This window comes from Chlorocebus sabaeus, unplaced genomic scaffold (assembly GCF_047675955.1).
Source record: "Chlorocebus sabaeus isolate Y175 unplaced genomic scaffold, mChlSab1.0.hap1 unalloc_scaffold_601, whole genome shotgun sequence".
In the NCBI taxonomy this organism is placed as follows: Eukaryota; Metazoa; Chordata; class Mammalia; order Primates; family Cercopithecidae; genus Chlorocebus; species Chlorocebus sabaeus.
Window position 1 is genome coordinate 99709 of NW_027327928.1, and position 12442 is coordinate 112150.

Genomic DNA, 12442 nt, shown 5'->3' on the forward strand with positions numbered 1-12442 from the left:
CCCTGTGAGGTGTGGGGTGTCAGACTGCCCTAGTGGGGGATGTCTCCCAGTTAGGCTACTCAGGGGTCAGGGACCCACTTGAGCAGGGAGTCTGTCCCTTCTCAGATCTCAACCTCCGTGTTGGGAGATCCACTGCTCTCTTCAAAGCTGTCAGACAGAGTCGTTTGCGTCTGCAGAGCTGCTGCGTTTGTTATTATTTACTGTGCCCTGTCCCCAGAGGTGGAGTCTACAGAGACAGGCAGGTTTCCTTGAGCTGCTGTGAGCTCCACCCAGTTCGAGCTTCCCAGCAGCTTTGTTTACCTACTTAAGCCTCAGCAATGGCGGGCGCCCCTCCCCCAGCCTCGCTGCTGCCTTGCCGGTAGATCACAGACTGCTGTGCTAGCAATGAGGGAGGCTCCGTGGGTGTGGGCCACTCCCGGCCAGGTGTGGGATATGATCTCCTGGTGTGCCTGTCTGCTTAAAGCGCAGTATTGGGGTGGGAGTTACCCGATTTTCCAGGTGTTGTGTGTCTCAGTTCCCCTGGCTAGGAAAAGGGATTCCCTTCCCCCTTGCGCTTTCCAGGTGAGGCAATGCCTCGCCCTGCTTCAGCTCTCGCTGGTCGGGCTGCAGCAGCTGACCCGCACCGATCGTCTGGCACTCCCCAGTGAGATGAACCCAGTACCTCAGTTGAAAATGCAGAAATCGCCGGTCTTCTGTGTCGCTCGCGCTGGGAGTTGGAGACTGGAGCTGTTCCTATTCGGCCATCTTGCTCCGCCAAGCCGTATTTTTTTTTTTTAATATAGAGACGGGATTTCACCATGTTTCCTGGGCTGATCTCAAACTCCTGGACTCAAGCGATCCTCGCGCCTCGGCCTCCCACAGTGCTGGGATGAGAGGCGTGAGCCACCGCACTGGCCGGGGCTGTGCATTTGTTTGCATTCTTCTCAAATTAGTTTTCGGTTTCCCTGATGGTCTCTTTGACTCACTGGTTGTTTAGGAGTGTGTAGTTTTCACATATTTTTGAATTTCCCACACTTTCTTCACTGTCGATTTCCAGTTTTGTGCCAGTACAGCTGAAGAACACCTCTGCTTTGGTCTGAGTCCTTCTCCATTCACTGAGGCTCATTTTGTGGCCTGGCACATGGTCTGTCATGGGCAATGTCCCATGGGTGCTCGAGAGGACTGTGTATTCGGCTGTTGTTGGGTGGCGTGTGTGACAGATGTCCATTCGGCGTACCTGGTTTCCTATGTTAATCTCCGGAATGTTTCTGACACTAGAAAATCAGGCTTTGGGAGAGGCCAGTGAGCCTGTGGCTTGGGAGCCTGGTTGCATGAGAGAAGCATGTGTGGGAACGCCAGGGGCCGGCTTTGAATCCCATTCCCCCAACATGATGCCGTGTGTGGCAGACATGACGCTTGGCTTTGCTCTCTCAGGGTTCTATCTGCGACAGGGGCCACTTGTGCCCCTGGCCTCATCAGCTCAGGCTGAAGGCAGCCCTGGTCCTGGCCAGAGGGTCTTTGTGAAGCAGAAATAGATGGCCTGGTGCAGGGGCCGAGCCCCTGCTGTTCACTCTGTGTCCATCCACAACCTCGGCCCTGGGAGTTGTAAAGAAGGCCGGCCTGTACCATGAGCATCTGCACCAAGATGTGCCCATGTCACAGTGTGCTCAGCGTCTGCCCTGGCGCAGGTGCATAGCCTGTCTGTGCTCAGGCGGCCCGCCTATGGAGCCCAGGCTCACAGAGGAGTGAAGGAGGCAAGCAGGGGCCTCCGAGCACAGCCAGCCTCACTTCGATGCTGGGAGACTAACGTCTTCCATTTTGCCTTCTGCCCAGACCAACTGCGGGCCGTCCAGTGACTGTGCTACTTCTACAGCCACCGTCATGCCCAGCGAGGCCCAGTACGTCATCTACCACGATCTCCAGCTCTCCCTGGCCTGCAAGGTGGCCGACAAGGTGCTGGAGGGGCAGCTCCTGGAGACCTTCAGTCAGGTCTACCTGTCCCTGGGCATGGAGCGGTAAGGGCTGGCTTTGCAGTGGTGGAGGTGGGGACGGGCAGGGAGAGGGGCACAGGGAAGCTGGCCCAGGGCCCAGCAGCCCCTCTCCTTTTGATCATTTGGTGCTTTGGCATCAGATGCTTTGAGCTGGCCGGCCTGGGGTCATCCCAGGGCTGCTGCTGGCCCGTGAGTCCCAGCTTGAGCCTCCCTTGTTGGGTCAAAGGTCATCTCAACCCCAGCAGAGGCAGTACGTGCACTCTGGGCTGTTCTTCCTACTATGGTGGCTTTTGTCATCTTACCTGTGCCTGCCCCGAATCTTCACTCCTGGCCTTCATCTGTCCCCTTAAATGTGACCACAGTAGCCACCTGTGGCTTCTCTCCCACAGAAGACAGAGCCAGTTGTGTCACCTGCTTCTCTGGGGCAGGGTTTCAAGGTCTCACATCCCATATTTGGCCTAGTCAGCTTCCTCCAAGCATCCTGACCTGGTGGGGTAACCATGGCCCTGGCCACCCCACCCATAGGGCCCAGTGACATTGCTGCAGTCACAGCCCCTTGAGTGTTGGACTTACTGAGAGAGCAGAGGAGCCGCCAGATTCCACAGGGACCTGGGAGACTGAGTCCGGTCTTGACCTCAGGTTCACAGAAGGAAAATGGGCCAGTGTGCTAGAGCCATGCTTCTCAAAGTGTAGTCCCTGGACCAGTAGAGCAGCATCCATGTCACCTAGGAGTTTGTGGCAAGTGGGAGTTCTAGGGCCTGCCCCAGGCCGGTGGAGCCGGAAGCTCTGGGGGCAGGGCCAGCAAGCTATAAGGACAGGCCTCCGGGTGACTGTGATGCCTGCACACCTTGAGAACCATCAGCCTAGATGGCCTCTGAACACTAACGGCTCCTGGTGCGTCTGGAGAAGACACCGGCCATGTCTGGGAGGCAGGGGAGATGGACTAGCACACTCCTCCTGCCACAGGGCGGCATGATGCTCGATTCCCTCAGAAGGATGTCCTTCATCTTTTCCATGCCGTGTGTGTTCACCCTGGCCCTCCCAGCAGCCTGGGAAAGGCAGAACACTGCACACACAAGAGGGCCGTTCCCAGTCCCCACATGCCAGATTCATCTGTCACCAGACCCACGGGAGGAGGCAGACTGGTTCCAGGAGGATGAGAGCCCTTGTTCTGACACCTGTGTCTGATTCCAGGGCCTACAAATCCTCTCTGGACTACACCAAACGAAGTCTGGGGATTTTCATTGACCTCCAGAGGAAAGAGAAGGAGGCACATGCCTGGCTGCAAGCAGGGAAGATCTATTACATCCTGCGGCAGAGCGAGCTGGTGGACCTGTACATCCAGGTGAGTGGCAAGGGATGCAGGAGGAACCCTGTGCTATTCACTCTCTGTCCATCCACCCATCCATTCATCCTTCCATCACCTATTTATCTGTTCATTCTTCCATCCATCCACTCGCCTGTTCATCCTTCCATCCATCCATCCATTCACCTGTTCATCCATCCATCCCTTTATCATCCATTCATTCAGCCACCATTCATCCATCTGTTTGTCCGTTCATCCTTCCATCATCCATCCATTTACCTGTTCATCCTTCTAGCCATCATCCATCCTTCTGTCCATTCATCCATCCGTCCTTTTATCATCCATCCATTCACCCGTTCATCCATCCATCCATCCATTCATCCTTCTATCAACCATCCATCCACCTGTTCATCCTTCCATCCATCCATGATTCATCCATCTATCCATCCATCCATCCTTCCATTCATCTGTCCATCCATCCATCCATCCATCCATCCATCCATTCATCCATCCTTCATCCATCCACTTGTTGTTCCATTCATCTGTCCATCATCCATCCATTCACCTGTTCATCCATCCATCATCCATCCTTCCATCATCCATCTACCTATTGATCCTTCCATTCATCCATCCTCTCACCCATCCATCCATTCACCGTTCGTCCATCCATCAATCATTCATCCATCCACCCACCCACCAATCTACCTATTAATGCATCCCTCCATTCATCTATCTGTCCATTTGTTTATCCATACATTCGTCTATCCACCATCTATCCATCCCCATGTACATACATCATCTACCCTCCACCCATCCATACATTATCTACCCACGCATACATACATCCAGACATACACACATCATTCCACCCACCCATCCATCCACCCATCCACCCACCCACCCGTCCGTCCATCCATCCACCCGTCCGTCCATCCATCCCAGCATTAATCTATCCACACACCCATCCATCCATCCATGTGTCTACATCTCCTCATCCATTCATCCATCCATCCACTCATTCCTAAGCCACTGCTGAGCACCTGTTGTGTGCCTTTTCCCTCCCTCCAACTGGTTCCCTCACATCCTCCCCCGGTGGCCAGCATCTTCTCCCTGAGGGCAGAGGCACGGCCCCTCACAGTGCACAGCACTTGCTGGTATACAGTACATGCTCAAATAATGTGACCACTCAGTTAACACACAGAAGAACTTGCTCCAAGCGACACGTGGCACATCTCCTTACAAAAGGAATCTATCACAGTGGCTGTTTTCAGAGGCTTTCCCAAACACAGTGTGATCTGGAACAAATTGTGAAGTCCACGAGCCTGGTGAAGCTTTCATTATTGAGCACCTGCTGCACACCTCCTTGAGCTGAGGAGAGGGATCAAGAGCTCATGGCCAAGAGGGGACCAGGCCCACCCACAAACACTGAAACACTGCTGATGTGGCAGGCATGTGACAACGCAGAAAGGAGCCAGAGGCTGGGCTCCCAGCAATCTGGGGGCCACGGAGACTGGTTTGAGTGCAGGGGGAGTGGGCTAGGGCTAGCCCTGGTGGTAGGATTCACAGGTGTCGGGCTCCTGGGCTGCAGCTGCTCAGTCACCTCCTGGCACTCAGGAGCATCAGTTCATTGTCCTCATGGCAGTGGTGGGGGCAGCCCTCATGCACAGGGTCTGAAAAATGCTCAAGTGTACCTGTAGTGTGTGAGGGGAAGGAGCCTGGCAAAGGTGCGCGTAGCCACCTCGCTAGGTGTGGGTCTTGAGGGAACTTCTGTCTCCTTTCAGGTGGCACAGAATGTGGACCTGTACACAGGCAACCTCAACCTGGGGCTGGAGCTGTTTGAGGCAGCTGGAGACATCTTCTTCAATGGGGCCTGGGAGCGGGAGGAAGGCATGTCCTTCTACTGGGTGAGCTGGCCTGTGGGCTGATGTGGGTGGGCCTCAGTGGGGCACCTGGAGGGCCGAGACACAGGTGTGGCAGGGTAGAGGCCTCCCAAATGGAGGCAGGGCCACCCATGCACATGATGAGTTTCCAAGTGGTCTCACCGGGAATGATATTGACCATGCCCCTGCCTGGGACAAACGCTCGGGGCCTGGACGTGACAATGGCTCTACCCTTGTACCTGATGACCTCAAGCAACCATGAGTGGGAAGTCCTGTCCCCATCTTCCAGATGAGGAAACTGAGGCTCAGAGAGGCACAGGGACATGTCAAAGGCCACACAGCATATCAGTGGGAGGCCCAGGTCTGCATGCACCCCGAAGTGGGACGGCTTCTCCCTTCCTCTGAGCTCACGGTGTGGCTCAGCCCTGGGCACAGATCAATGTGGTGTTTTTAGAGCAGAGAGGAGTGCTGGCTCCCCCCAGTCAGACCTCCGGTGCCCAGGTGGGAGAGGCTGGTCTGAGGCTATCGGGTGTAGCTGGATGGGCCTCAGGTGACTCTTCAGCCCCCAACTTGGATGTCTGAACTGTGTGTTATCCCAGAGCACAGAGCTGTGTCGAGGTGCAGGGATAGCTGGGGTGTGGGAAGCTCCAAGCACGTGTTTGAGCTCTGAGGAGGGCGCTGGGCAAGGTGGGTGCTGCGAAAAAACTGACCCCACCTGCCTGTGTGGTAGGACCGGGCCCTGCCCCGGCAGTGACTACGGACAACCGCAAGGTGGAGCTGCAGCTACAGCTGTGCAACAAGCTGGTGTCACTGCTGGCCACACTGGAGGAGCCCCAGGAAGACTTGGAGTTTGCCTACATGGCCCTAGCACTCAGGATCACTCTGGGCAAGTCCCCTGAGCCCCCGCCCTGCCAGGACCCACACTTTGCCAGAGCCCAGCCTCCAGGTCTGCAGGGCAGGAGCTGAAACAGCTGCTGGATTTTCCTGGTCTCCTGTCCAGGCAGGCAGATCTGCCCAACTGGCTTCCCCGTCCGTCTGTGGGGCACAGCCCGAGGTCTCTCACGCAGTGCAGAGTTCCCTGCCTGACTGAGCTCTGCTTCCTCTGCCTGTTCCCGCTGCTGACCACAGGGGCCGCCCAGTGTGCCCTCTGCCTTCCAGACATGCCAGGCATCTCGTTGGTCCCTGTATGTGCCAGGCTGAGTGGCACATTCCCTTTCTCTTGTGCCCTTCCCACCCTCATCAACCACACGACTCTCTGGCTGATAAAATCCCAGTTCCCCTTCCAGCAGTCTGCCCCTTAAGGCCGGGCATCCCCTGGTGCTGTGCCAGGGTCGTCTGTCCCCCTCCAGAGACAGGGAACCCTAGGCAGGCCACATGCCCCAGGGCCTTGTGCCCCGTGGCCCAGTACACAGTAGGTGTGCAGCTGACTCCCCAAGGTAGGGGGCTCTGATCATGACACACCCAGGAGGAGTCGGATGTCACGTCTGTGGGTTGCCTGGAGCCGGGGAGCCCGGGAGCACCTGGACTGCATGGCTTTTGGGCTCCCCTGGTTAAAACCAGTGAGCAAAGGCAGGTGGCTATGTGTAGACACAGAGCTGGGCCATCCAAGTCCGACTTTGCCAAAGCCTCTCAGTAGACAGGGGCAGGCCTTACTAGTTCTGCTTTGCAGATGGGAAAGTGAGTCTGGGAACCTGGAAGGGAACGGCCAGAGCTGCCCAGGTGACCACAGGTGCCTGGAGACAAGCCAGGTGTGCTGCCTGGGATCTGTATACCTGCTCCTGAGGGGCATGTGCCCTCCCTGTCCCAGGGAGCCACATCCTCACACCTGCCCCTTTGGCCTGCACCCCAGGGGACCGGCTGAACGAGCGCGTGGCCTACCACCGGCTGGCCGCCCTGCACCACCGGCTGGCCGCCCTGCACCACCGGCTGGCCGCCCTGCACCACCGGCTGGGCCATGGCAAGCTGGCGGAGCACTTCTACCTCAAGGCCATTTAGCTCTGTAACTCGCCGCTGGAGTTCAACGAGGAGACCCTCTACTACGTGAAGGTGTACCTGGTGCTCCGTGACATCATCTTCTACGACCTGAAGGTGGGTGGGAGGGGCAGGGCTCGGGGTGTTCCCAGCCCCCTTGGAGTGGGATCTCCACCCGGACCCCAGAGGCCTGGGTTCCAGCCTTTCTTAGGAATGGCCCAGTGGCCTCCCTGGAGCTCTACACCCAGCTGGAGGAGCCGGCAAGGTTAGCAGGTAAAACCCAGCTCCCCAGATGGCCAGGCCCCACCCTCAAGAACTCAGTCTCAGCCAGGGAGGCTGACACATGAGTGGGTAATGGTGGCCTCTGGGTAAAGAAGGGGGATTGTAGTCAGGGGGCCCTCCTGGAGGAGGTGACACCAAAGCTGAGTCTTGACAGTCAAGTGTCAAGGTGAATTTAACAAAGAAAACAGGGTCGGGAGAGTGACATTTCAGAGGACGGCATCATCCTCACATTGAATCCACGTTGCAAGATCCAACCGAAATCCTGGCGCCTCCTCTAGGAAGCCTGCCCAGGGTGCCAGCCTGCACTGAGCAACTCCTTCCTGGAGTCCCGAGACACCTTGAATCTTCACATCACCCAGGAAGGGTGGGGTGGTACCAGTGTCTTACCATTGGGTTCACAGACAGGGAAACCCCAGCTCAGGGCAGGTGCAGTGGGGCGGGGCCCCAGCCAGCCAGGCTGAGGCCTTGTTAGGTCGGGTGTGTCTCGAGGGGAGGTGCTGTGCTCCCTCTGCCCCCAGCCCTGCAGGGGTGGAGAGCTGGGATTGGCGGACTGAGATCTGTGGTGTCTCCACCCATCTGCCCAGCGGGCACCGCCCCTCCTTAGCATCACACCAGCCTCGTGTCAGTGCTCCTTACGGGCTGAGGTGCCAGGGCACTCCAGTCCAGGGGCCGAGATCTTGGGGGCCTTAGAACAACATGAGGAGCTGGGGCAGCCCTAAGACCCTGCCCCGTATACTCCACCGCAGGCCTGGGGCTGCCCGGGAGGCCCCCACCCAGTACTGGCGACACCTGGTGGTCAGACGTGGTTTCTGTGGCCTCCCAAGTCCCAGCCAGATAGGGAGGTGCCAAGTATCAGGCCCAGGGGGACGCTGCTCACCGCTAAGGGGCTCGACTGAGACCCAGGGGGACGGACCTCCCAGAAGAGGCCTTTATCTGTCTTGGTCAAGCCTGCCGCCCACTCCGCCTGTCCAGGAGAAAGGAAAGCGCCAAGTAATACCTGAGAGGCCAAAGTCCATGGTTGGGGTCGAGGGACAGAGGCCTCCTTCACCTCCTTCCCATGCACAGCCCTCCTTCCCATGCACAGCCTTCCTTCCCATGCACAGCCCTCCTTCCCATGCACAACCCTCCTTCCCATGCACAGCCCTCCTTCCCATGCACAGCCCTCCTTCCCATGCACAACCCTCCTTCCCATGCACAGCCCTCCTTCCCATGCACAGCCTTCCTTCCCATGCACAGCCTTCCTTCCCATGCACAGCCCTCCTTCCCATGCACAGCCCTCCTTCCCATGCACAGCCCTCCTTCCCATGCACAGCCCTCTGGGCCTCATCGTGACTATGCTGTCAGTGCAGGCCAGCTTCCCACAGGGAGGCCCCCTTGGAATTCCCCAAGGGCGGCTGTCTTTCCAAGGCTACACCCTGCTCCTTGTATAGGAGGCTCTGGACCCAGGGCCCAGAGGAGTGGGAGAAAAAGCCAGGCTGGATGGGACCTGGAAGGCTGGCAGAGAAGCAGGGGTAAATGGGCATCTTTGCCAATTGCCTCTAAAATGGGGTCCCCTTTAGTCTACACATGAGAGTGAGCCCTGGAATAGTGTGGATTAGGTGTTTACTGGCTCACGCTGTCACTCACTAGCTGCTGCACACACTACAGGCACATGGAAATGCACACGCAAATGCACACAGGCACAGGCACAGGCACACACAGGCGCACACGCACAGACATGCGCACGCAGACATGCACACACAGGCATGCACACAGGCACACACACAGGGACATGCACGCACAGGAACACAAACACGCACATTCACATGCACAGGCACACGCAGAGACATATGTATTGGCTGGCTCCTTCCTGTTTAGTTGGGAAGCCCCCACCCCTTCAGGAAGCCTTTGCCTTCCACCCCCGGCTGAGTCTGGGCTTCCCTCTACCACAGCCCGGGCCACCCTGCGTGGTCAGTGTTCACTCCCAGGACCCTCAGACTGGAAGCAAGGACGTTAGGCTCAACCATGCACCCAGCACAGAGTCCAGTGTTCGGTTGGGCCAGGGGGCATTGGATGAGCAGTGGCAGTGACTCGGGGCCTTCTCACGCCCCTGCTCCGTGTGTGGGGCGGGGCAGTGAAGGAATGGACTGCTGCATGTTGGACTTTGTCATTGGCCCTGGGAGCCATCTTGAGATGGTAAAGAGGGACAGGCCAGGCATGGGTCTTAGAGAGGTCCTTTGGGTGACCCCATGTGGAGGAGGTGCCTGGGGAGAAGCCGGGTGGGGGATGGGAGGGTCAAGGAGGAGGTCTGGGAGATGGCATCCCAACCCAGGGATGGTGAGTTTGAGCCAAAGACGCATTGAAAATGGGAGTGGATGTCTGGGGAGTCACACTCCGTCAATATTTCAGGGAACATTGCCAGAGAGGACACCTGTGAGATGGTTTTGTACCTGGCCTGGCCCGTGGAGGGCCTGGAAATGGTTAGCATGGACAGGGGCCAGAGGGGAGCCTGGGTCACTCAACACCATGCCCCTGCTGTGGCTTGGAGCCACGGGTCCTGCATGGAACTCTCAGAGCAGGCAAGATCTGCCCTGACCTCAGCCCATGGGGAAAGCAGCCACTGCCTGCAGAGAGAGTGGCACTGGGGCAGGAGGCTTGGGGTGAGTGGGGTGTAGGGGCAGTCAGGAAGGCTTCCGGGGGTGTCAGGGTCATCCCCACCTCCTGCAGCTGAGACCACAGCAGTGTCACAGGCTTCGGGGCTCATGGGGTGAGCCAGCATCGGATGGACATGTGGAATGACCTGGAGACAGGAACGGCCTCTGGGAAGACAGGCTCCGAGTCCCCCTTTTGCTGACCATGACCTGTCCCCTTCAGGACCCGTTTGATGCAGCCGGGTACTACCAGCTGGCACTGGCAGCCGCCGTGGACCTGGGCAACAAGGCACAGCTGAAGATCTACACGCGGCCAGCCACCATCTCCCACAACTTCCTCCTGGACTGCGAGAAGTCGCTCTTCTTCTACCAGAAGGCCAGGACCTTCGCCACAGAGCTCAGCGTCCACAGGGTCAACCTACTTCCTCTGCCACTCTGCGGGTGGACCCCCTGGTTGGTCTCCAGCCACCCTCGCTGAGGACAGTATCTGAGGGGGAGTGGGTTTTGTGCAAGGAGGATGATCTCCTGCCTCTCCTGGTGTCTCCCGTAGCTCATTTTCTGGGTAATGGAAGCATAAAAGCAGGGTTCAAATAGCAATAAATTTTTTTTTTTTTTTTTGCAAAAACATACCGAAGTCCCCATGGCATCCTTCCCTGTGTGCTTCCTGGGCTGTGTCTAGGGGACAGCTGCTTCCCTGGTGGCAGCCCTCTGATCTTGGGGATGAGAAGGACCGTGAGTCCAACAGACCTGGGCCAGGTCACCATGAGCCTTGGTTTCCTCGGCGGCCAGAGTGGAGATGGTGATTGAACTCTGGGCAGCTCCCTGCTCTCCCTGCTCAGAGTTCTTGCGGTAGGTCTCGTGCCACCCTTGCCTTTAACCTTCAGGCCACTGTGCCCGGATGTGGGAGCTGCTAGTGTCCCTGTTCGCCATTGAAGAACTAGAGGCACAGAGAGGTTAGGTATCTGGCCCACCGTCACACAGCAGGTAGAGGCAGACACGCAGAGCCCAGTACACTGACCACCACACCACCCTGCCAGCCTGCAGCCAGGAAGGTGTCCCCCATTAGGACCCAAGGTCAGCTCCTGGACCTCTCTCGTGGTGTCAGGAGAGCCGCAGGCCAGTGAGGGTGGCCCCGGGGATCCCTCACTCAGTGTCCTTTGCTCCCAGACTTGGTTGGGCCGAGCCTGGCCAGTCCCACCTCTGGCCACTGGTCAGCCCTGCGGGAAGTGAGATGCAGGGATCTTCGCCTGTGTAGACGCTGCTACCCTGTATTGAAAGCCTTATCTGGGCTGCCCCCCAGCTGTCCCCACCCACACCCTCCCCTTCCGGACCCCGGCCCTCATCCCAGTCCCAGGAATCCCAGGTTTTCTTTCTTGGAATCTCTTGGCCCCAGGGAATACAGTTCACACGGTCTCTTTGCCAGTTTACGCAAGGAAACTGACGTTCAGAGACTGTGGGTGTCCCACGTGATTGTCACACTGCACTCTCCCAGACCCCTCTTTTAAACACTTTAAATGAGGTGATTTTCACATCGCATGCAATTAACTCTTTCAACGCAAATAATGTGGTGGCATTTGTACATTCACAGTGCTGTGCAACCACCCACACCATCTAGTTTCAAAATGTATTCATCTCCCCAGAAGAAACCTCCCATCCTCACTAAGCAGTTACCCCTCCTTGGTATCCCCCAAGCCCCTCGTTTAATGGAAGGGGAAGCTGAGGTCCGGAGAGAGACTTGCCAGTGGGCAGCGCTCTGATAATAAGGAATCAGGCACCCATCTGCTGCTTCAGCCCTGGGTTGGTTTTCCACCCAGCAGAGGTGACAGAGCCAGGAGGTTCTGGGAGCGCCACAGGTGTCACTGGTTCAGTCCTGGGTTGGTTTTCCACCCAGCAGAGGTGACAGAGCCAGGAGGTTCTGGGACCCCATGCTTGCAGCCAGAGCCCTACCCTAAGCCTCCCCACCAGGGGGCAGCAGAGAGCTTTCCAGAACCGGCCGCGGGGCTGGCGGGAAGCAGCGGGTCAGAGCTGCTGACAAACCTCACGTGGACCCCAGATCGCTGTCTCTGTGGGTTGGGTTTGGGAATTGGAGGGGAGGCCGCATGATTGGAAACGTGAAGACAGCACGGCCTGGCTGGAGCAGCCGGAAGCGCCGTCACGTTGAGTGAGGACACAGACCTCCTGCCCGCTGGGCCGGGCCTGCAGCCATTCTTCTCGGGGTGGGGCCCGTAGGTCCGGGTTGCTCTTTGTCCCTGACCTGCTTCAGAGTCCGGGAGGCTTTGGAACTCTGCCTCCCCATCTACGCCCACCCTGGCTGGTGCCATGAGGGGCCTGGATCCTGGGATCCTGTTCCTCTTGGGCAGCAGAGTCTGGGGGACCAGAGGAGATGAGGGGTCTTCAAGCCCC

At 57.8% G+C, this 12442-nt stretch overlaps 1 protein-coding gene across 1 annotated transcript; it reads left to right on the forward strand.

The window, feature by feature from the left end:
• The first annotated feature begins 356 nt into the window (after positions 1 to 356).
• On the forward strand, positions 357 to 12204 carry LOC119618302 (SH3 domain and tetratricopeptide repeat-containing protein 1-like). Its single transcript, XM_073014293.1, has 6 exons — positions 357 to 3315; positions 5058 to 5180; positions 10263 to 10492; positions 10719 to 10771; positions 10924 to 10992; positions 12005 to 12204. The coding sequence occupies exons 1-6, from the start codon at positions 3127 to 3129 to the stop codon at positions 12202 to 12204; spliced, it is 864 nt and encodes a 287-aa protein (XP_072870394.1). The 5' UTR covers positions 357 to 3126.
• Positions 12205 to 12442: the final 238 nt, after the last annotated feature.